Source organism: Aphelocoma coerulescens, chromosome 4 (genome assembly GCF_041296385.1).
Source record: "Aphelocoma coerulescens isolate FSJ_1873_10779 chromosome 4, UR_Acoe_1.0, whole genome shotgun sequence".
NCBI classification, from domain to species: Eukaryota; Metazoa; Chordata; class Aves; order Passeriformes; family Corvidae; genus Aphelocoma; species Aphelocoma coerulescens.
Window position 1 is genome coordinate 13,966,527 of NC_091017.1, and position 25,246 is coordinate 13,991,772.

The 25,246-nt window shown below is 37.0% G+C and overlaps 1 protein-coding gene across 22 annotated transcripts in view; it reads right to left on the reverse strand.

Moving 5' to 3' along the window:
* The window catches only part of INPP4B (inositol polyphosphate-4-phosphatase type II B), a 390,079-nt gene that overhangs the window by 183,790 nt on the left and 181,043 nt on the right, over positions 1-25,246 (reverse strand). For all 22 annotated transcript variants that reach the window (XR_011150457.1, XM_069012729.1, XM_069012737.1 and 19 more), the window contains 5 exons: positions 21,010-21,060; positions 17,604-17,683; positions 9,504-9,615; positions 6,779-6,851; positions 570-717 (listed from right to left, as the gene is read on the reverse strand). Coding sequence is in view for 21 of the 22 variants with exons in the window: in XM_069012729.1 (XP_068868830.1) it covers positions 570-717; positions 6,779-6,851; positions 9,504-9,615; positions 17,604-17,683; positions 21,010-21,060 (464 nt within the window). In the remaining variant the exon portion in view is untranslated. The remainder of the gene's footprint in view (positions 1-569; positions 718-6,778; positions 6,852-9,503; positions 9,616-17,603; positions 17,684-21,009; positions 21,061-25,246) is intronic.

Below are 25,246 nucleotides of genomic sequence, written 5' to 3' on the forward strand. Positions count from 1 at the left end.
AGTCTGTACACATTGTAACGATTCTCAGACATCTCTCCTGGTTACAAGACCAAACGTGAACTAAGGTTTCAAACAAACATTACTTTGGTATCCTTTTCTTATGCCAGCTCATTTAGATTATCTAGAGGAATGTCATTTTTATCCTCATTGCTGATTTGTTCACTACAAACCTGTCATTTTCCATTGCATAATGCCTGTCTGTATTATTAACTCTACCCAGACATGTAGCCAAACACACCACAATGCTGTTCACACCCCTGTAATTTGCCGATTATTTATAAAATGTTAATGTTCCAGATTATTTATATTGTTAACCAAATGTTAACATTCACAGATTTAAAGTCATGACCGCACTTTAGCACAGTTTGTTGCTCAGAACTTATGAGGTCACTGGAGTCCTAAAAATTCTGAGCAGTCAATTCTGTTGTTCAGTTACAGCTGTAAATTCTTAGCAGCCAGAAAGTGCCCATTTCATACTTCAAATAAATATTTTTTAGCTCATCATTTGCATGACTCCAAGTCAGAAAAATAAAATTTACTTCTTACTATTGCTGCTGCTTCTTCCTTACCTTCTCATATCCTCCTTTATGTGCAGATTTATTAGCTCTTTAGGAACATGGAAAGAGAGGGTGGTCTCAGCCATCTGTTCCCGGATCCGCATCCACTTGTTGTCAGAAGTAGGGAATCTATATAACTTACAGACTGGGTTTCTTAACACTGCAAAGGGGAAAAATCATATCATTGCTTTACTGTGGTTATGTGACTCTGAAAATTTATGGCAACAATTTCATGCAGAAAATAATATATATTGTTTTCCTCCTTGCTTACAGAATTAATTTTAAAACCATTAAAATTCTATTAAAAACATTTAATTTTTATTTCATTTTTTATACCAGAATGTGGAGGACAAAGTATTACTGGTGCAGTCATTAAATCACATTTTACCAGCACAGTAGGTAACCTATGAATTTAGGATTTCAAAGTAGTGAGAATGTAAATTAGACTCTCTTTTTGTACATTTAAGCTGAAGTTAGGAAAACCAGAATGCACAAATGAACAATGAACTCAATACAGTCCCTACCATTGCTTGCCACCTGCTAGAACTACTCACAATTCCAATTAATTGCACAGGACTCAGAGTTCAGCTGCATCTTCCCCTTGACATGCACACACAGAAGTCATTAACACAAATAGAAGGTGTGCTTCTACATTAAAGGAAACGACTTTTGACCATTTTAGAGTTACCTTGATCATTGATGTGGTCAAGACATAGAAATAAATATAACAGCCCTGTCACTGTGTTACACACACTGTTTTCAGATCACTATTGCGACATGACATAAGAAAATCACATTTCTTGATGTTTTGGAAGCTTACAACCCATCATGTTTATATTTTACAGTTCTCACATGTTGGCTACATTTCCGTTCAGATTTTACAGTGATGCTCTATAATAAAGGTGGGAAATTTCTACTCTCTCCATCTTTTTCTTTTACCCTGCTCTTATTTTCCAGAAAGAACAAATAGGGGAAAAGCTGAGGAAGAAAATGTTCTGTTTGACTACTTTGATAAGCTTACTTGGAGACAAATGATTGTCATTTAACACACATGTCCACAGCTTCCCAACTTGGAGTGACTTTGGACAGCCATCCAAATCCTCCACTGGTGCCTTTCTGTCAGCCTTCTGGAAAAAGCTGCCTTCCAGCAGGCTCCCATTGATCTGCTGCTGAGTGGTCTGTAACTCAAAGGAATGCATTCCCCATGTGTGCTGTGGGGAAACTGCTGCTGTCAAAATGACATCTGCTAATAGACATTTCAATTCACAACTCCCTGACACCATTAATGCTTATGTAGGCTGATTTATAGAGAATAAAAAATAAAAGATACACAAACTCTCTTGTCTATCTAAGCAATCAGATTTTTTAACAGAAATCCTTTAGGAAAGGCCTAAAACAAGACCAGAGATTCAAAGATACTGACAATAAACCCATCACTGGCAACTCAAAGAAAGGAGCGGTGTTTAAGTAGTTGTACTGCTCTGTATTCCCATCACTCTACTGAGATATCTTTCAGCATTAGTCTTTGATGAAAAACTGGAAGCCTTTTTAGAGTCATTTTGCCTTTAGTTATTAGTGATTTTACTTTCAAAAACTAAATTCTGACTTAGTGTTATGAAATAAACCAAAGAGATGCTTGAAATCACTGACATATGAATAACAGTAATTTTTCTTTACTACTAATACCCAAAATATCTTAATGTTCAAACATTTTTCCGCACACTTTTAGAGTTTGAGGATCTTCACTACACAGATTTAACTACAGAAAAAAGCATCTCCAAGCCTATGATCAACTTCCACCCATTGTCTGGGCTTTATTATATTACTTGGTTAAAACATGCTGCAATACATATTTCCTATTTTCCTTCTCTTTTGCTGAGATTCTTGTAATCAATGAAACCAGTCTTGTCAGTAATATTAACAGTCTCTGTCATTTCACAAGGCTGATATATGGCACCAATCATCTCCCATTAACAAGGCAGGGAATACAAATTTTCAAATGCCAGGGAGAGCTTGGGAAACTAAGGGCTAATTCAGGTCTGGCCTTAAACAGAAAACTGCCAAACCAGATGATAATTTTGGGTTGGGTTTGTTTTTTTTTTCTGTTGTGCCCCCTGATCAGTTGGGAGCAGCCTGGTATATATTACCAGGACATTTTAAATGATGATGCCCCAGGCACAAAAGACTCTTTTCTTAATTTTACCTTCTTATATCTACTTCCTAAGGAGTTTATCAAAGCATGTTTTTCTAAGAACAGCCCTTAAATTTGCACTCAGAATCTATTACACTGAAAAATACACATTAATCTGTTAGAACCTAAAGCAAATATGTAGCTGAAAAATCTCTTTCCTTCCATCTCCCCCCTGTCACCACAACCACAACCATCACAAAGAAAAAACAAAAAAAAAAACCCAGAAAACCCATCAGGACTGCAGCAAGGGACAAAGGACACTGAAAATTTGGATCTAAAATTGTGACTTTTACGGTTGCTAGAATTATTAAACAACTCTTCAGGTACTAGCTGAATTTTCAGGTTTTTGATTCAGGTCTGAATTTTCAGATGGGGGTAATCTCAAGTGTCTTGTAGTTTTTTAAAATGGTCAAATCATCTCTCCATGGATTTAGGAAGAAAATTTAATTTAAAAAACTCAGAAAAAAAGCCTGGGAATTTTTCCCAGAGAATCCAGGTAATTCCAATATGCAGTATTACTAAAGCTTGAGATTGTCAATAAAAACTGCATAGTGCTTGATGTTTTCCTCATAAACAGAACTACTGAAATCATGAAATTCCATACACATTTCAGAAGTGTCTTCCTTTCAAACTACAACAATAATTAATTTCTAACTATAACAAGTTTTCTAGAACAGAATTCTAGAAGACATGTAAAAGCACCCAAACAATAAGAATGGCAAGAGTAGAACTGGTTTTTATAAAAAGCAGTTATTAAAATGAGTGGAAGTTTTGTAAACATGACCCCTCCTGTATTTAGACAGTGATCATGAGAGGGGTTAAAAGAAATAAAATCCACATGAACTGCAGTGCTTAAAAAAGAGAAAACCCAATTTTAAAAGCTTTTCTCTGTAGCATCAAGCCTAAAAGCCAATGCCATGTATTTACCCATCCATATTTTTGGACATTCTCATTTTTAAATGTGAAGACCTCTGCATTTTTTATTCCATGCAACATCCTTCACATTGCTTCCCCTGTAAGCAGAGTAAAAAAATAATAAAAGATTGAATACTCTGGTTTTATTTTCATTCCCTATTGAACATAGATCAAAGCATATCTCTGCCATTTATTAATTTACTAACAGTGTTTCTATTTATATCTTTCTTTGTAGCATAGGTATATGATGTGTATTACCTCAGGAATAATAATTACAGCTTTCTTAATTTTGCTTAATTTCAATTACTTTTATTCTCTTTTTTATTTAGAGTGCAATTTGTTTACATGCAAACAACTGGCAAACTCTCCAGCATTATAAATAAATAACTGAATTTTGAGACGTAAATTCAATCTCTTGGGGTATAAATGGAATAGTGATAAGGCACTGAAATACACTACTCATTCCCACTCACTGAATAAGCATCTCATAACTCACTGGAGGGCTGCTAAGATTTAAATTTCAGGAGAATGCCAGTGTTCTTCTATGCCTACAGGCTTAAGGATTCACAGAGGGGTATTTTTTCCAGTTGTATCATTTTGAAGGCCTGATACACAATAAGAAACAGAAAGTACCAGAAAGCTTTACAACAATATATACATGTACTAAATATGTATGTATATGGGGGTACTTCTGTATGAACACAGCAGGGAAAGCAGTACAGGCACTGTTGATGTTATCAGGTTTCCTGACACTTTTGCACAGGTACCCATATGAGAAATCCAGTCTGTCTCCAGGCAACACAGAGAGCCTTAATCCACAGGAAGCCCAGTCACAGAGGCATGCTGGGGAAGAAGTCTGATGGGTTGGGGAAAGAGGCTGACAGTATAAAAGGAGAGCTAAAATTTTCTAAGAAAAGAAATTGGGAATTCAGTAAAAAGAATGGGACTGACAAAACCTGGAACCAGTGCCTGGTGTCAGCAGGAAAGTGGAGATGATGCTGGAAGAGAAAGTCACAAGTGCAAGAAATAGACTGAATGCCGACTTTCCGGCGGGGGAAGCCATGCAGACAATCAATGTGATCGATAGAGCGAGCTTCGTTTATTGGCAATACAGAGGCACTTATATAGTGTGAAAGTACATGCTTATCAGTTCTTTAATTAGTTTAAACTTACAAAAGCGCATTCTTACTTCTATGTAATTGGGTTAGATAAAAGACTACATCTGGCAAGCTTTATGTTTTGTCTTGAGAGATCAAAGATTTTCCTCCCTTCTCATGGTCAGTACATCTTATCAGAACAGCACTGTACCTCCTAAAAACTCCCTTTAGGTTCTCAGGCCTCTTTCTCACGCAGGCATTTTCTCATGGAGGCTTTTTCTCATGCAGGCCTTTGCTTGCAGGCTTTTGCTTTGTGCAGTTCTTTTATTGATTTGTCTTTATCAATAATCTATGTCCCTGATCCTCTAACCATTCTCCAACAACTGAAGAGTAATTATTTATCAGAACAAACGTCCTGTGAGTGCAAACTCTTTCCAATATCCTCCATGCTGTAATTTCTTGCATATGCACATGCGGTTCTGCTCCTTCCCCTCAATTCTTTTAAAAAAACCTGAAGACCCAAAAAAGCCCTCCACAGTATGTTTGACTTTATAAACCCTAGTACTATTGGATGGGGTTTGGTTTTATACTGTGTGTTTGTATATGAGAATAATAAATGTAGAAACGCTGTCTAGATATGCTATAGAATCACGTGCAAATATTCTTCACAAATTGATCGACTTCAATATTCATAAAACCAACATCTACCTTGGAAGTTCCAACAAAATACATACACAATCTACAGCATTTTCCTATACAAAAGAAGTCAACAAAAGACCCCAATCAAACCCACAAAAGGGGGGCAACAAATAGGAAAAATTGTGAATCAGTATTGTCCTCTGAGCAGAGATGTCATTTCTTTAAGTCCCACTATTCTGGATATAGAATCAGAATCAAACAACTGCACTGAGTTAGATCAAATCCTTCAATTTGTCTCTGTATCTTGTCTCCAAGAATAGCCATAAATAGATACCTAGACATGCAAGATACCCTCCCTGCCTCCAGCTGTTTCCAGTTCAGGAATTTCTGGAGCCAGATGTAATTCCTGTACATTCAGTAATTCTCAATTAACATCTTTTTCACTTGGAATTGATGAAAAGAAATGGTAGCTCTGTAGAAGAAATTTTTCCATTTCTCATCTAATCTTAATAACTCACAGAAAAAAATTACAGCATTCATGCATACATGGAACAACTTAATTTTTGGAGGTTTTTAGTGCTTCCTTCAGACTGCAAAGCTAGTCTAATGAGTCTGTCCTATCAGAGAAGTAATATGAAAAAGTTTCAGTAAAGGTTTTAAAAGGCTGTAAAACTTCAGTAACATTCCTCCTCAACTGTATGCAGCAAACACAGAATTCTTGACAGCGCTGTGGTTTCAGATGACCCATATAACTTATTTGTGACATTGTTACTGCAGAGTAATGGAGATTCATAAACTTGGGCTAATAAAAGTTTTATGGTGCAGCATATCAGCATGTAATATTTCTCAGTATAATGAAAGAGAAATAGATCTAGTTTAACACCATGCACACAACCCCAGAGTTGACCTAGAATTGAGAATGCCTTGCCAACAGCTCCCTTTATTCTACAACAGACAGCTTCCAGATCAAACTGAAACTGCCACTTCATCAGCTATGTGAGAGATTGATTCTCCCAGGTATTCACTTACAAATAATGCATAATTATTTAACAGAATGTCATGCAATGACATGACAGAATCTTATGAGGTTAATTCCACGCCCATGGAAGTCACTGACAATCTCGAAAATCATTGAACAGTAAAGATGTAGGAGATGAAGATTTCATGCACTGCTTCAGAAAGCATAATTGACACACATTTCCTCACATTTCTAAGTAAAATGATATTGTCAAATATGTATAAAACACTAAAATATTGAACTTAAACATCTGTGCAGCATTTGAAGAGTTTTTATGAGCTCTGTCACAAACCTATGTGCTTTCTTCAGGACCTGACATAGCATTGAAAGAGCCATCTCTTACAGATGCTGGAACTCTTACCCGCATTTAAGGAAGGTAGGTTGTCTTTCCCACTTAGGCCTTCAGTGGCTGTACACTCACGAACCAATGCACACTGCAAAAGAAATGCAACAACAAATGTGACACATTTAGGGGACTGAAATAAATCCATGGCAGTTTATAAAAGGTAGCCAGAAAACCATCACTGATAATGATATAAACTTCCGAAGCCCTAATTATAATTTACATTTTTTCTTTATATTTCTGTTCCAAGATACTGTAACACAATCAAAATTATAGCCAAGAAAATGACAAAATATGATCAGCTGTTTCATAACAAAACAGAAAGGTTTCCTAGCAGTATAGTGGCAGAAGGGTTGAGAGATATTAATAGTTTAGCTTAATAATAAGTTTTATTATATTTTTAAGAATAAGGCGCTGTAGTTTAAAACAATTTTTGACAAGTTTTGTGCTTTAAAGAAGTTTCTTTAGGCAAAGCAGTTTTCACATGCACTCTGCAAGAAAACAATTTTTAAACAAGGGAAAGGTAGGAAGCACATAAAAGTCCTTAAAATGTGCTCGCAGTTTGTGATAAAAGTAATTTGTTATACAAGTGAACTGGAATATTTCTTTGATAAGATTAGTGCATAAAAGTATAAAATGTTTATGGAAAAATCAATCAGTGTACACCTGTGTTAAATGTAGTATGAAGTATAGTTTTAATGCTCCTCCTACCCCCAGCTAGTAAACAAATGAGAGTCTCTAAAGGTGATAGGAGCTATGTTCCCCAGTTTCTAGAAGTTCAGTTGGAAAACCTAAGGCAGAGGGCAAGACATGATGTATTCTCTACCAGTTGATATCTGAAAATGAATTTAACCATCACCTTCCTCTTCCATGAGAAATTCCTGCACATAGTTTATCTAAAAGTGAGCAAACCCAATTCAAAAGTTATTTATTTGAAGTAATTCAGTAACTACATTCTAACAATTGCATCCTGTCTTGGGGTGACTTTATGATGCGTATCCCCTATCTCTGCTCTATGCCCAGAAATTAATTTTTTGCAGTTTCTGTGCCTTTAAATTGAGCCTGAGAGGGGGGGGAGAAAAAAAAAAAACAGCAAAACTTTCAAAGCAGTTTACAGTTTGTTTTCAAGGACACAGATACACAGACTCCTCTGTGTTCTACTTTCTATGAGTAGAGAGTAGAAGAAGCATCCTGCTTGCTTTCCAGCCAGCTTTCAGCCTTTTTTCTCTGGAGGGAGACGGAGAGTTGAACTTTTGTTTTCCTGGGACTTTGGTTTTTTTCCCCTTCTTTTCTGCTGGACAGTTTCAACATCAGAATATATTGGGAGGACTTTTCCACCGAGGCCTTGGCCCTGGAGGTGGGCCCACCACCCCATCCCAGCTCCAAGGAGGGAGAGAGAGAGACTACAGAAGGACTCTGAAATCTTCCCAGGTTTCTCTCCATGGTGAGAGGTTTTATTATTTAGCATTATTATTCTTTTCCTGTGTGTTTTTTAAAGAAATAGTTTTTATCTCTTTCACTCTCTTCCAAGGAAAAAAATTTCTTTTTTCCCGAACCTGGGCGGGGAAGGATGGTTGTAATCTGCCTTCTATCAGAGGATATTTTCCTCCAAATTTGTCCAAACTGGCATACATCCTCGCTATGAACATATAAACCAAGACTCTGCTACAACTAATTTGTACAAACTGAGGAGTCCTTTAAAGACCACAGAAAATACATCTGTTGCAAGGCTGGTCTTTCTTTACAAGTATTAGAAACCCCTGGAAAGATGCTACTAAAGCCTTCTGTCTCCCCCAAGCCAGACACAGCTCATTTATTACATCTCAAATAATTGCAAGGAGTCTCATTTCACATTTTGAAATGGAAGAAAAGCAAAATGAAAGAGAAAGCTGAAAAAAACCCTTATGTTGCATATCTTGTGCAAGTTTTACAGTTCAAAATCAGAAAGGCTTCAGAGCATTTGCTGGCTTTTTGGAACTGGTCCCACTCATCTACTGTTTTAAAAAGGCATTGAAGTCCTTTGAGAGAAGTGGTGAAAATAAAGTGTAAAATCTACCCTCAGAATTTTACCCAAGAGGAGACTGGTTTGGCTGAGCAGAAAATATATTGAAAATAAGGTCCTTTTCTCAAAAAATACGGTTTTATATTTTACTTCCAAACAAAAAATGCTGCATTCCCTCTATCAATATCTACTTTTTTTTTTTCCATGAAGAACAGAATACTCCATAGTGTTAAGCAGTAATCCATTGTATTAGGGCTGCAAAAATTGTGTGCTCCCATGAAATGCAGCTGAACCTGCACCTCTGCAAGGGAATTCACCTCTTCTTTGGCTTGCCTGTCTGTCATTCTTCCCAGCTTTTCAGTATTGTGGGCACAGATTGCACATAAAAATCAACATGAACAGGACTTCAAGGGCAGAAAGCAGAGCAACTATCCAAGGAAAAAAGAAGCCATATTTACAGCATCTCTCTGGACAGGTTTTTGATCAGAAGTGATCAAATACATTCAGTTGAGATAAAAATAAGCTATTTTTTTCTTAAGGAAGGAAAGGGACTAGGAAACTCAAGTTAGAATATTACTCTGTACATTTTCATGAGGTTTTTTTTTAGTCGAAGGAGATAAGTGTACATATTACTCCAGAAATTTTGTTTTAAGTCCTTAACCCAATTTGGTAATTAGTATTTTAGACATCTGGTACAACTGATCATTCTAATTAACTTTGTGCAATAAATTGAGTTTCTACCTTTTGATCCTGGTTATCTGCTGTGATGTGGTCTGTTTCCCCCTCCTCTAGCTCTCCCATCTTCACAAGATTGACTTCAATGGTACCGACTGTCTTTCCACCATCAGATGTTCTGGAAAAAAACCAACCCATGACACTGGGTCACTTGCAGCATCAAATTCTTTCAATTAAAATATTGTCAGTAAATATTTAGTCCCTTCTCCATTCTGTACAGCTGCAGTCACCTGTATTGAATTGGTTATTTACAATCACAAAGCAAATGTTAACAATGAGGCAACTTCTTTAGGGCACTGAATATTTTCATCACAAAACTGAGGATGAGTAAGTGCTATAAATGGTGCATGAATCCACGAGCACTGCCAAGTGTTCATTCTAGACCTTATCCTGCCTGTGGGCCATTGGATAAAGGGCTATAGTACTGCACCAATATTCCACTTAGGACCTGCAATCCCATTGCAGAGTGCATGGCTTTGTTTCCTAACAATCTTCAAAGAAAGGATGTACTCAGTGTATTAATAAAAACCCTGCAAAACCAAAACAACGAAACTAATCTGAATATCACTTTTCCTTTTGTAATCCCCTCCCAGAGTAATTATTCAGAATCCATCCTATTTCTTGAACTACATAGGAATGGTAGTACAGTTCCAGGTGAATTCCTTTACTGTCATCTTCATAAATAGTTTACTTCCAATTAATCAAAAACAAATAGCACCTCCGATGTACATCACCAAGAAAAGAGTATCACTGACTACCTTTTGGAAGAGACAAGGGTTTAAACTCCAGAAAGATACAGAATGCTTTTTCAGCTTTCACTGCCAGCACAGCACCAAGGTTAATGGCACAGTCTATCTCCCCTGGCTTATTCTGAACAGCTGGATTTTTTGAAAGGAAGGAAAAGAGAGTAACAGACCATTTCATAATAATGAGGGAAGAGTAACAACAGGCACCAAGCAAAAGCAGGCAAAAGGAAATTATGAGAGTAAGTTCAGTGGAATTACAAAAGCACAGTGAGGAAGGAGAATAAAAACAAATGTGTTTGGGGCAATACTGTGTATAATCTGAGATGTGAAAATGAAGAGTCATGAATAAGGAAAAAAGAATACATAGAAAAGTTCAATGTCATAAAATCACAAAATCACAGAATTATAGAATATGCTGGGTTTGAAGAGGCCCAATAGAATCATCAAGTCCAACTCCTACAGTAAAATCACAAAAAATAGCTACCCTAAGCTTCCAATTTAAATAATTATTTTGGTTGCAAACCATTAGGCTCAGTAGAATACACTTATCTTGCAACTATACAAATCTGGTCTTCTATAAAACCTTGCAAAATAAACATAATTCTTCATATTTTACATGTTCAAACCTTCATTTGCTCTAAGGCAAATTAATTACTGACAATAAAGGAACAATCAAAAATGAACCAGTTCCAGATAGTTTTGCAATTGAAGAAGCCTATGTTAATTAACAGAGTATACAGAAGGAAAATAGTAAGGGTTCAGTGTCCAAATGGTGCTTATGAACAGAAATACATAATAATTTTGAAATGCATGAGAACAACTTAAGTCCCTTCTGAATGAAGAACTTTCCCCTGAGTTGCCACAGCCTCGTGGTTTGACTTCACTTCTTTTCTCCTTCTTGCATCAAACTGGCACCCAAACTCGGCTATGTCAACAAGTGCACTACAGCATTCCCAAGCAGCAAGGGAATACATTATTGTCAGCAAATCACATATAGCTTTAAAAACCAAAGTGTGTGGTTATAAGATTGAAAATTTTTCAACATCTTAAGGTGTTCTGATCAAAGTGCCAAGTGAATGAACTGATCCAAGCCAACAAGGCCTGTTGCTCCAGTGAAATAAAATGGAAATGGATAGTTGTACTTTTGCAGTCCTTGTCTCTTGTTCTTTAGAATGTGACATATTCCCCTTGCTGCTGTTATTAAAAGCTTGGCCTCAGTATGGCAGTGAACACTGCATTGCTTGCCTGCATGAGGAGTAATATGTATTTTGTACAGGTTTAAAAACAATGATTGATCTAATTTCACTTTTACTTTTTAAAAAATTATTATTATTATTATTGTTGTTGTTGTTGCTGTTGTTGTTGTTGTTATTGTTATTATTATTATTATTTTCTTGTCAAAATCACTCCTGTTCTGGTCTAATACATATGCAATATTACAATCTGGAACATACATTACCTGCAAGAGAAGGTAATGCAACACAATAAAACTAAACAGCCAGACTTGTTGCATTGTAGTTGTACTTCTTCCTCCAGTTATCTTCCCACACAGAAATATGAAAACACAATTTAACAGAAAAAGCCAACAACAACAAAATCAACAAATCACCAAATCAAAGTTTCTTTCGAATGCTACAGGCATACAAATCAACAAAGAGCTCTATAAGTGCCCAGGGCGAAACTGCTGTGAGCAGTGTCAGATTCTGTGATTTTAAAACCCCAGCAGTACATGACAGTCTTCAAATAGACATGTCAGGCATTTCAAGCTTTCCAGCAATACCATGAGATTAGTATTTCACTTGAAAGAAAATTAAAAGGGAGAAACAGAAGTGATGCATTGGGAAAAATAAAAAAAAAACCCTTAGTGATCATACTTTAATAGGATAAAACCTATATTACTTTACTTTGCACAAATAGTATTGAGCACACACACACACATATATGTACACACTTCGTGTCATTTGCCTGCACAGATGTGAAGAGAATCTCACACATGCACACTGCTCAACAGAACACAGAGAAATACTTGACTGATTTTAGAACACTTCATAATGCATTAGGATGGAACCAGCTTATTTGCTGAAGTTTAGTAAAGCTGAGAAGGGCACTCTGCACCCGCATGGTGCAGTGAAGATGGTCCCTGCATCGAATTGCTCTCAGTCATGAGACAAGACACACTATATCCCCACAGAACAAAGGACTGCACCTTGACAACCTGCATAGGGCAAGTTGGGACGGGGGATACTGCAAAAAGAATAAAATCAGTGTCAATATAAGAAGCAAATACATGGCACAAAATCCACCTGGCTTATGGAGCTGGAAATTGCTGATTTTGTTTTAGTGCCCTGGGACAAGGAGCAGCAATCATCTGATACCTGTTGACAGAGCACCTGCATTTGAAATAGATTTCTCTACCATCCCAAGTCCTTAAGGATCCCCAGGTCAGTATCAGTTCCCTCAAATGTGAGGAAAGGAGATAGCCAGTAACATCATGAGCAGCAGGAATTTGTGCCCACCTTATTACTTCTGGCCATAAAATGCTGGCCAAGGCATCCAGAGAGGAAAAATGTAACCAGTTAGTGATGGAAAAGTAAGTGAGCTAGATGGACTGAGAACAGCAGTCATATGCCTCCAATGCTGATCTCATCAAGTCTCATTACTATGTTGAATATGCAAATTTAGGCCTGCTAATTGGTTCCCATGGCCACACACCTTTCTTCAAAAAAAGAAAAGAAAAATATTCAAAAACACACAAAGAAAGAAAGGAAGCAAACTGCATGTTTGCATGGCTGTGTTAATTATAAAAGACAAAGTGACTGCCTGAAAAGCAGACTGCAGACTGGGTCTAGCAGGCAGACCCTTTCTCCAGTGCGTAATACACAATAAATGCAATTAGCACAGACTAACTTGCAGATTGTCATAAAAATTAATTTCTCCACTGGTATGATATATTTTTATATATCCAAGCACAAAAGTATTGTACTTGCATAAAAACGTTTATTCTGTGAATTCACAGTGAAGCCTATTACAACAATCAGTACTGGTTTTAAACAAGTCCACTGTAAATAACATTCTGTTGCATTTTAAGGTAAATAAACAAAGTTTTGCAATGCTCAGTTCCTTCTGTTTTCATTATTTCAATGTACAGTTGATTAAGCTTCATGTCAGAACAAGTTTCACCTCAACTTTATTGGAGATTTGCCTGACTTATAAAGCCAAGCTGTTGTTCACCAGCTTCCTGGGGTGGATGACACAACATGAAGCAGCCAAGAAACAATTTCAGGATGGAGACCAAGTACAACTCGTTGTAGACACTTTTCTTCTGAATTTTAATAGGGAAAAGTAGTGAAATATATAGTATTTTATAGTCATCATTTCCTAGGGAAGTTATGCTAAGTACGTAAATGACTGCAGAAATCACTGTGCTGCTTTCCAATTCTTTCTAGTTAGTTAAATTTTGTGAATATTACGACTACCAAAGTGCAGTTACATGTTTTCTGGCCCACTGAACTACAAGCTGTTAGGAGGGAGGGAAATTAAGAGCACTTTCTTTCCAAAAATACCTAGGTTTATCTCCTTTATTTAAAGAAAGTTCAGTCCTGTCCAAGATTAATGAAGACAACTAAAATTAGATAGCTACACAAACAGATACTGTCCAAGAGCTTAAGCACTGACACATGCTTAAAGAAAGTCTCCATAGGACATGATTGACAGACATGCAGAGGCACAACCTCCCAGATAATCTGTATAATTCATGCACTCTGTCCTAGTTCTTGTTTGTTTAGCTCCACTGCTATAGAGTTCCTGCTCACAGGGGCCAAAGGATCTGAGTGGAATTGACACCACCCCAGTTTCACACTGAAGTACCCTACCTACACTTTTGTCTAGTTTCTTAAGAGCAGCATGACAGACATGTGTACCTTATTTTTGCAGAGAACACAAGAGAGAACAATTATCTTTTTCCTTTGCTGCTTCTTACATGTAACTTAGTGGAAATCAAACAAAAATTGCCCAAGCTAAAGAGAGCCTTCCTGGAAACAGGCAAACTACCACCACAGGGGAAGGAGCTAATGGAAGTACTGACTGCTAGCTCTTTGCAAAAAGCCACAGAGCTCAACCAAGGGAAAAAAACCAAAGAACCAAAACATTGTGCTGGTCTTAATGGAAGGGTATGGCAAAGTGTTCCTCCAAATTGAAATTTTAAATTAAATCAACTAAAAAAAAATCAACTTTTGTTACTAAATTAACAGCCCATATACCTAGCTCTCATTTAGAAAGAAAAAAATATGCGTGATTTTTTTTTTTAATTGGACACACAATATTGTAGAGTCAATGTTGAGAAATCATCTCCTACTGAAAAAGACTTTTGTTTCATTCAACAGCCCATTTTATCACGTTCATCATCACAACTGTATGAGAAAGCTGGAAGCAAGTGACATTGCATTATCACTGCAAAATGAAACATCCAAGTCTACAGAAAGCATCTCTCTTTTTATAAATTTCATATTGGAAACTGCAATCCCAAATCTCTAGCAACTAAATTCTTCTGACAACATCAGTGGTATACACTGAAGTAATTCTACAAATTGACCTTTTTGTGTTTTGATGATTAGCTACATGCACACAGATCTACCAGAAGCACTCAGCCACCAGTTTAGAGAACCTTTATGGTGGAGAAAGGACAATCTGAATAAAAAGTCTTTTTGTAGAGGTTTCATAACTTGTGTCCCTAATTGCTATTAGGGTACAATGGTGGGAAAAGGGAAAAGTAGAGCACAGTGTGTCAACAGTAAGAAATTGTAGACACATGTTAGCTCTCCACAAAATAACAAAAAAATACAAGAATATTCCTTGAAAAACACTTTTATATTGTTACATTGTACCTCAGGAAGACAATGGCAAGACATAATAACTAAAAAATGAAAGGAAAACAAAAAGAAAACTCGGTTAACAATTAAACAGACTTTATAATTACATCAATAATTACTGGGTACACCACAGAGCTATTTCCGGGTCCTTAAATCTCTACTTCTAATCTAACAAAGAAGAACCTCAATCACAGGCACTCCCTGATAAACTCATATCCAAAGAATATCAACAAGATTAAATAGAAATTCATGCTCTGACAAGTCCCTTGATATATCCTTTATCCTCCTGAGAGGTACTATTACCTCAGGGTGATTAGAGGAAAGCAAGCTTAAATTAGTAGACTGCTCTGGTTAAATTGCCATCGAAGAAATGCAGATAATTTCTACTGACTTTCTGCTGCTGAATAGTCATAATCAGAAAAAAATCCCACATTTGAATGGTTAGGATTTTTTTTCTTAAAAAAAATTCCAACTGACTATACCCTATCATTTATTTGGAAATTAATTTGAATTGGTGTATTTGTCTTCTAGTGTTAGCTGAACAAAGAGGACAACCAAGACTAAAAATATTAATTAAACTTTTCATCTATTCCTTACGAGTTTTCCATCTTTACTTTTTGATTACAAATTGGATGGGTGAGATACAAAATACTTACTCAGAAACTGTCCTGAAACTTTCCATTCTGTCAATTACTGTGCTGCCTGTTGAAGGCAGTCTTCAGATCGAATTCTCAATATGTCAGTTACAGAAGCAAAGTTTCATTTATCTAGCCTTCGAGTCCCATAGGGATCAGTCAGTTCACATTTTATTTAATTGGGTTTTTTTGTTAGACAAAGTTATCTCCTTGTTAAGCGTGGCATTTTCTGTGTTTGGGAGAAATTAAAATCAAAGTACTTTGTTAACTTTACCCTGTAAACTACACACATTTATATGCAACTACTCTTGTTGAAATAGGAAGGCAGGTGCCAAAATACTTCAACAAATTTCCATTTCTAAAAAATGTCCTTGACACAGTGGCAGTACCACGACACCTCTGAATGGGTCATAATTTGCTCCTTAAACCAAATTAAGGTTGTCTTCCTGTGCTCAGGAAGACAAATGTAACACAACTTTCCCACAGCACCTATGTACAATATCCCAGGCACAACATACACCAGTGTCTCAGTTCTCCCAGTCATACCTTCTTCCCCCCCCAAATGTTGCCTTTGTAGACACATGATGAGTTTGAGCACTTGCTCTGTGAAGCTTAACTGTACCTTCCCAGTAATCCCAAATAAGCCTCCATTGCACTTGGAATAATCAGCTCAACAAAATCCCTGCACTATAAAAAGTCCAATGAATTTATTCTGAAAATCACCACCTAAAAAGTTGTCCATAACCTTCAAAAGGTTTTGATTTGTATCTTCATTTATCTTAAGCCATGCAGGAGAGTAACAGGGTTAAAACTGCTTTTCCTTCCTTCAGTGCACAGCTTTAAGAAATGTCTGTTCAGCCCAGCCCTAGATTTTGAACATTGGCTCTGACCCTCCTGCAGCTCTGCACCCTGTCACTGGTTAGAGCTGTACATCACATCCCCCATAATTTCAGTTTGGCTGCATATAACAATGAGTTTAGGAGACCACAACCATTTTCACATGGGATAATAATTAAGCCCTCCTTCTTTCAACATGCCTGATAACCAAACCAAACTGTATACTGTTAATTGTTTAAACCACACACAGTAAACCAAACTGGGAATCTTATGCTCCTTTCTAAAGGAAACTTCGAAAGAATACTCCCTATGCCAAATTGCCTGCAATTCTTCCATAGGTTATCATACTATAAAATCACCTTTTCTAATCTGGCACCTGGGAAGCTCCAGTTTATAGGGCTGGTATTTAATTTTGGTGTTTAATTTTGAATTTGTGCATGGCAGAATTAGAAGCACTTCAAGTTGACCTCTAATATACCTGATGGAATATGGAGTTTAAAACCAGTCAAGCAGCAATCATAGAATTCTTTAGACTGGAAAAGACCTTTAAGAGCATTGAGCCCAACCATCAATCCAGCACTGCCAAGTCCATCATTAAACCATGTTCCTCGGGGCCACATCTACATGTCTTATAAATACCTCCAGGGATGGTGACCCGGCTAATTCCCTGGGCAGCCTGTTCCAGTGCCTGATAACCCCTCATGTGAAGATTTTTTTCCTGATATCCAATCTAAGCCTCAACTGGTGCAACTTGGGGCTGTTTTCTCTTGTCCTCTTACTTGCCACCTGGGAGAAGAGATGGACCCCCACCTCACAACCACCTCCTTTCAGGTAATTGCAAAGGGCTCAGTGACGCCCCACTGAACGTCCTTTCCTCCGGGGTAAACACTCCCAGCTCCCTCAGCCATTCCTCATATGACTCGTGCTCCAGACCCTTCCCCATCTTTGTTGACTTTCTTTGGATGAGAAGTGCCAAGGGTTATTAACTCACCATGATTTACAACAGAGGGAAACACTTACCTCAGAGTAAGGGTCAGCTGTTGTTCCTTTGACTTTACCAGATCTACTACTCTAAATGTTGCACAGCCCAGGAAGCTTCGCTACAAATCAAAGCAGAAAGAAAAGATAACACATCCATTCATTTTTTAGTTGTTACTTCTTTTCATCTCACACTTGAAAATCTTTCTTTGGTACCTAGAAAAATATTGCATTTCAATATAACAGTTTGACACTATCCATTAGAAATTTTTTTATGCATCTGTATCATGATTATCAGTGAAATGTTAAAACTTTGGTTTTATCAGCAGGAAACTTTCTCTTTTCCATTAAGAATGGTCAAACAACCTGACAAAATAACAGGTTGTAAGACATACAGCCACACGAAAAATTTCATTCAGTACAAGTATTTGCATTTTGCATCTATTTCTATTTTTCTAATTTCTGGATTACAAGAAATGCTGTTTTTTATCGAAGTTGTTCTTGTTATGATTTTTCCTCAAGCCTTTGGCACTACCATGTATTCCAAATATGAATGTATTTGCTAGAAAAGTATTTTTAAATTGAGTTCAGCACAAGTTAATTAATAGAAATGTTATATTTTTCTAGTTCTTGGCAATGCTTTAAGTACTTTTTTCCTCTATTTCCACTGTAAGGTGAACCTATTCACTGCATTACAAGTGCAGAGAAATGTGCTAATGCAACTAGAATGCCTAAAGTTGAATTAAGCTACACCACTACATCTTTTTCTTCTATGAAAATCACCTTCACACGTTAAAAAAAAAAAAGTACAAAGAGGAAAAAGGATTAAATATTCTTTTGCACTTTGGTTATTTTTTAACCTCTACTAGTATCTTGCTGCACATTGCTGAAATCCCATTTTGTCAACTTTGCCAGCAGTAGTAACAATGGGAAAGAAGCTAACGGCCTACGGCCATCTTCTATCCATTTATCTTTCAAATATACAACACAATATCACTTGCTCTAGATAAATTATAATGAGATCATGACCTTACATTTAATTTTTTAAAATAAAACAATAAGAAGGACACAAAGTTTGTTTTTTATTACATAATACTAAGTTTACTGTTGGAATGGCAAATTAAAATTCCAGGCTAAATTATATACATTCTTGGATATACAAATTAAAGGAGAATCAAGTCTCTCTGAGTCAACAGAGGCTGCCTGCAAAGAGCAGCTTTCCCTTCAGGGAAAAACAAAAAAGAATTTGCTGCTGCTGAGAAGAGTAAATTCCTCTGGTAAAAAAAAAAAAAACCTTCAGCCTGCTTTCTCTCAGGAAAGCCAGCAGGATATTGAGTTTTTGAATGCAAACAATAAAGCTCTACACTAAGATCAGTTTTCTTCCATAGAAAATGTACAGTTCAAATAACGATTTTGAAATTAGGTAAGCACCAACACTGGTCTCCCATTTGGTAAACAAAGTCATGAGGTTTGGCTTGCTGCTATCAATGGCACAGGCTTAGATATCCTATGCTTTTGTCGACACGTAAGCAGCAAAGGAAAAAAAGATACCAGTTGAGAGTCTAGGGAAGGCTGAGAAAATGGTGGATCTGGGAAGTGATGAACAGAAGTAAAGGAATCAAAAAGGCCTGTAGGATATATAGAGAAAAATAACACAGCTGCACAAGCAAAGATCACGGGTAATTTTCAGTGCCAAAATGAAATGTACTTCTACGAAAAAGACATCCAGGTGTGGCACACGGTGATGCACAGTCTTGCTGGAGTGAACACACAGGTAGTTCTGTCTTCCTTTAATTCAGTCAACATGACAGTGTTTCTGCACTAAAACTCTGTGATCACACGTTTAGCCCAGATTATTTATCTTCTCCCAAGAGCATACCCTTCTTCATACCCTGAGAACACATTCCACAGCACAGGGTCTCTATGGCAGCCTTTATTCTGGCATTTCATGACATTTGAGTGCTTATGTTTGAAACCTGACCATTTGGAAAGGGGAAGAGGGTTATTTGGAATGAAACTGATATGGTTTTGTCACTTGGGGCTTCTTTCTGCTGCACAATAGAGCTATAAATGTATTTAAGGATCCTAAGTCAGAGTCCTCGTGTGACCAGAGCCAAGAAGCAATTACAGTGCTCTCTTATACAGTCAAAGAGCTTTAGATATTGTACCCACTAAACATCTCTGAGTGTCTTATCTACTTTTCCAGTGTCATGAAATTAAAGGTGAATGATTTCATCTGCTTAAAACATACTACTTAGTTATCTTTTTTTATATTTTTACACTTCTTTAGAAAAAAATTTCTTTTCTTCACAATACAGAGCTAGGTGCAAAATCAAACAAAATTTGAAATGATCCCATGACCCAAATGAAGAGAGTTATGCTAATGTTCAGGGGATCTAATATCAAACTGGAGAATAATTTTTCCATGCTGATTTAGATTCCAATAGTCCACCCTGGGGCCTGAACTGGCAGTCTACAAAGCAATCTAACTTTGCCCACATGACTTGGAAAGGCTTGAAAAGTAGGCTTTAAACAGAATTGCTGCTGTAATGCTAATTGCAGAGTAATGTTCCTTTGGAATTTTGCTAGTCCTGTAGTCACAATAATAAATCTTAAGATAGGTGCCTTGACTAGTTTGATGAATAATCTCAGCTAGCCAAAGAGAAAAGTCTCTATAATAGCTACATGAAAAGTTAAAACACATCAATTATTTCACTAAGATTGAACTTGCTGCCAAGTTACAGATTTTTCAAACACTAGCTGAAGTCCTGAAAATTATGCCAAGGAAGTCCTGCTAAGGCAGAAAAGTCAACACCTTAGGCTAAAAATTTAAACCCTCCGTTATTTTACATGTTTGCAGACAGATCTGACACCTGCACAGGGTGGTCTTTGGTCAGTTATTCAGCTCTAGCAAGACCAACCTTTCCCACCCTCACAAGGTGGCCATATTATCTGGGAGGTTTTAGCCCTCTCAGACCCAGAAATTACTTCCCAATACCTTTGTCAAAAACTCTATAGCTCTACACATAAAAATGAGTCCTCTATATGTTGCCACTGCACTTTCTGAAAACACAAACCAAAGGCAGCTCCTGCTGCAGAACATTTGATATCCTGCAGATGAAGACCAGAAGGTGACAGACCAGGCTCATTGAGGCAATGCCATCCCAGCCTCTCAATCTCATCCAGATTGCTTGTATGGCATTAGCAAGGAGTTTACACAGTTGTGCTTGTCTCAGGTTAGCTTCAGTTGAAAAAGATTTTCAAAAGAGATGTGAACCAGATTACATCAGTTCATGAGACTATCACTCCTGCATTGATTATTTTGTTCATTTAACCTAGTTTTTGCTATTAAAAAAGTTTGTCAGCTCCTGTTGAGCAGTGAGTGTCTGTGCCTGCTGATGAGATGAAAAAAAAACCCGCCAAAAAATCAATGAAAATTATTGCTTACCCCAACATCTGCTCTTGGTTCCTTGTGATCAGGTAGGACACTGGTGCGGACCTGAGAGAAGGGAGAGAAAAAAAAGGCAATAAATCATTACCTTTTTGTTGTTGCTTCCCAATTAGAATGAAAGAAATGCTCATGCCTTTCTTTCCTCACACTTTTGACACTTTGGAGATAAATTTAAATGGAGCTATATATGTATATATAATTTATAACAACTAGTAATTTAAGCACAATATCTGCTGGTTCCTGTGAAGAAAGTATCTTACCACTGCCCATTTATCATTCTGAACTTTCCTGAGTCTCTAAAGGGAGAAAAGCTGTGTTCAGTTTTTCCTTTCCTAAAAGGAGATTTTTTGACTGTAACTTGAGTGACAGAATTCTTCATCTAGAGGCATTATCTGGAAACAAAATTTTCAGCCTCAAGTGAAAGAGCATAGTACATTAGAAAGTATTTTCTCCAAGTAAGTACTTGCCTTTGCCAGCTGATATGCAGCAGAAATCCTGATCCCCAGTCCCACTCAGTGTATGACCCTGCCTCCTTCTGCCACTTGCTGAGCATCTCTGAGGTGAGAGACATTTGTAGGCATTCAAAGAGGGAAAGTCTCTATATTCTCCCCTACAAGGAACCTCCAGTTGTCCCTGCATTTTCTGCAAGGTGGAGCTGCCACTGTACTCAACTGCTTTCATTTCACAAGAGCAAGTATGGGATAACCTGACTTCCTCTTCTGTATTTCCCAAAATATAGTATGGGTTGGTCTGTGGGTGCAGGTGGCTGTGTCTTCAGTGTCTTCATAATTTGATTGTGGAGTGGTGGTTGAGAACAGACAACTGATTAACCAGCAAAAATTAGATAGAAAATGTATAAGAAAACCTCTGTGACATCCCTCTGACATGGCCTGCCTGGGCCAAAACCAGCCCTTTGGAATAACTTGCTGTTAAAAGCAACACACAAGGGAGAATACACTGAGCATGAACATCTGTTTGATTACCTAGCCTAAATAACAGATATTCATTCCCCAAGGACAAACTTTTGGCTTGATTTCCAAGTAAAACTCAAACTCATTTTGTAAATCTCTTGGCAAAAGACTCATTTTTTTTCCTATGCCCTCAAATGTACTCTCAATTCTTCTATTCTAGCTGCAACTTAGTACAAAAAAAGAAGCTCTCCTTTAAAGCAAAGATAATTTGTATGTTTATTATTCTAAATACATGTTGTTATAAAGCACCAATATAAAGTCCACAACAAAGACTTGACAAAGTAGAACCATGGTTTTTCTCAGTCAGCTCTTATCCCTTGATTCCCTACAGTGAGAACATTGTCTTTTCCACAAAAGCCTGAAGATAGTAAAAAGTGCTATAATTAATTTAATGAGGGACAGAATACTTTAGAAATCTGTGGGAGTCCTCATTTGGATGCAATTTTACATTTAGATTTTCCCCACTAATATAACATTAGCAACTCCAAAGCATTTGGCTTTCTACAGAAAACTAGTACAAAACGTTCAATAGCAATATTTGTATTTAAAATTTACCTTTAAATGTTTCAAGTCACAAATGGAAATGAAATTACTGATATTTTCTTGTTGGTGATACCTATCTTTCCCCATTGAAGCTGGGGAAATAACTTTGAGCAGATCTGTTTCTTAAAAGAAAGATGGAGTATCAACACCAGACCAAAAATGCTATGTCATTTTAAGATGCTAAAAAGCTGTTCAATGTGCCAGCCTCAAAGAGGTGATATCTGGCCCAATAAGAAGTGAGGTATTTACATTTTCTAATTATTATTATTATTATGGCTATTTTTTCAAGAAAAATTACTAATTTAAGAATTAACCTTCCTCTTCATCATTTACTTAGGCATTTGTAACCCAGCAGCAGTTCAGCAAGTATTTTAGAAAGTGTACATGTTTTTGTATGATACTAAGTTGTGCTTCACAGCAAGAGAAAGTTCAAGTATCTTTTACACTTATTGAAATCAAGGGAATTCAACACTCATTTAGAATCATAGAATATTAATTCCTTCTTTTATTGGATAAAGTCTCAATTCAGGAGAATGTATTTCTGCTTTTCTGACCCAATGTAGAAGTGGAAAGGGATGTCAACACCTGACTAATCTAGAACCTTCCATATAATAAAAACATATTCCTGACTTTCAAATGGATTTAAAATACAGAAACAGTTTCTGTTGCATTTTGCAATACTTTTTAGTTCAGCTAGGTTTGTTTCTTTTCATTTGGTTTTAACCACTTTATAACCAGTATTTGTACAGCCAAATGTAACTGTCTTTGGTGGGACTGACATTAGGCTGTACCTCTCTTCTCCCTAAAATATATTTTGTTTGAAATTAAATTGAATATATTGATCCAAGTGTGTGCAAACATATATAATTTAAGAAAGAGGTTTATTATTTGATATTTACTAAAAGAGAGGCCATATATGTGTATGTAAATATGTACATGGGCAGTACAGTCTGATCCCTTTCAGGCTGTCTCTTGGTTGAGTTCCTGAACAAACCCTCTGAATGCTGCAATTATTGGGGTATCATTATGGGATGGTCACACAGGCCTCATTACAAACAAAAAGTCAGCTCATAAACCTTTATAAAACATAAGAGACAAGTCAGTTCTAGTCCCAATCCACAAAATGAAAGAGAAAAAATTGAGATAAATACAGAGGATTTGAAAGGTCAAATATCCTCCTAGTGCCTTTCCTGATTAAACAAACTGCTGCACTTTCTAAAACCTTGTCATAAATCAACTTTTCCCTACTGGCCCCATCTAGATCAACTATGAAATATAAACACAAGCAGAAAGTCAGATTTTAATCCCAAGTATCCACTACTCTGTTAGAATTTCAGTTTTCTCATTTGCTCTAAGTTTTCCTGTGCAAAACGCAAACCTCTGAGTGGGGAGTTCATTTACAACTGGGGTAAGACCATGCTTCCCTGGAATAGCACACGCTACAGCTTTACCTCCTCAGACAAGAAGAGATCACAAGGGTATGCAAGAAAGACAGTTTGTGACCTAGGTGAAATGCAAAATGTTTCTGACTAGTATCTACTCCTGTGATTTTGTCTGTAGAATAATATGGTTAACTCTTATACACCACAGGTTGTTGTACCAGGAAGAACACTAGTGGACAACAGTGGGCACTTGTGATACACTTAATTTTCTTTAAATCTCATCCAGAACAATATGCAATGAGTAATGCATTTTTCACAGACACATCTGTTAAATTTCTCTAGGCATAAATGCTAAATTCAGCTTTAATGAACTGTCCTTTAGTAGAAGGCAGTTTTGTGTGATTAAAAGGAACATTTCTTTCAGTCATTTGCAGCACTCTGAGCCACATCCACACACAATGTCAAAGTACAGAAGATTGAACCATTATCATTACTGAATCTTTTTTGCCTGCCCTTAATTAAAGCCTTCACATTTCAGTTGATGATCAAAGGCCATGTTCAGAATGCACTCAAGTTTTGCAAACAAATAATGCTAGATCCTTTCCTTGGTTACTATGGATTTACTCCATCAGATCAACAGTGGCTTCCAGTGGCTTCCCAGTTCTCACTGCTTTTGTCTGCTCAAATGCTCTGCTCTGTCATCACTGCTATACACTCCTGGCATCTCACAGTAACTAAGTACACACATCAGGCAAGGCTAGGCAAGGCAAGGAAAGATAAAAAGAGGCTACTGAAAGCAGTCACTGAAAAATTGACTTGCACTCCTTCAATAAGGCACCTTCCAGGAAAGCATTCCCAGCTTCAGTAAAACTGGCAGTCATATGGGAACATAACGTGCATACACATTAACCTGGAGGTGCTCTGGGACAGTGACCATCTGCACCTTTCTGCCCCCACAGGGAAAAGAACACTGAACTCTGCTAACACAGCCATTTAGCTCCACAGACAGCTGCTGTGGGCAGTCAGCCCATCTTCACCACCACTGCCTGCCTGAGCAAGGCACCACCACTCATCAGAATCTAGGAATAATTATTTCTTGGAATTTTTCAGTCAAAGAAGTTGCAGCTTTATGTATTTGTACTGGGTGAGCTGAAAATGCTGAAATTGTTACTGGGTTCTGCAACAACATCAATCAGCTTTTGTAGAATAGAACCCCTTCCAGTACATGCATCAAATTAATTTTTAAAAGAAGATATTGTACATTCACCAGCTATTTATTTTCATCATATAGATTAACAATTTGCTAAATAGCCCAATCAACATGTTGTAGTCAGCAAA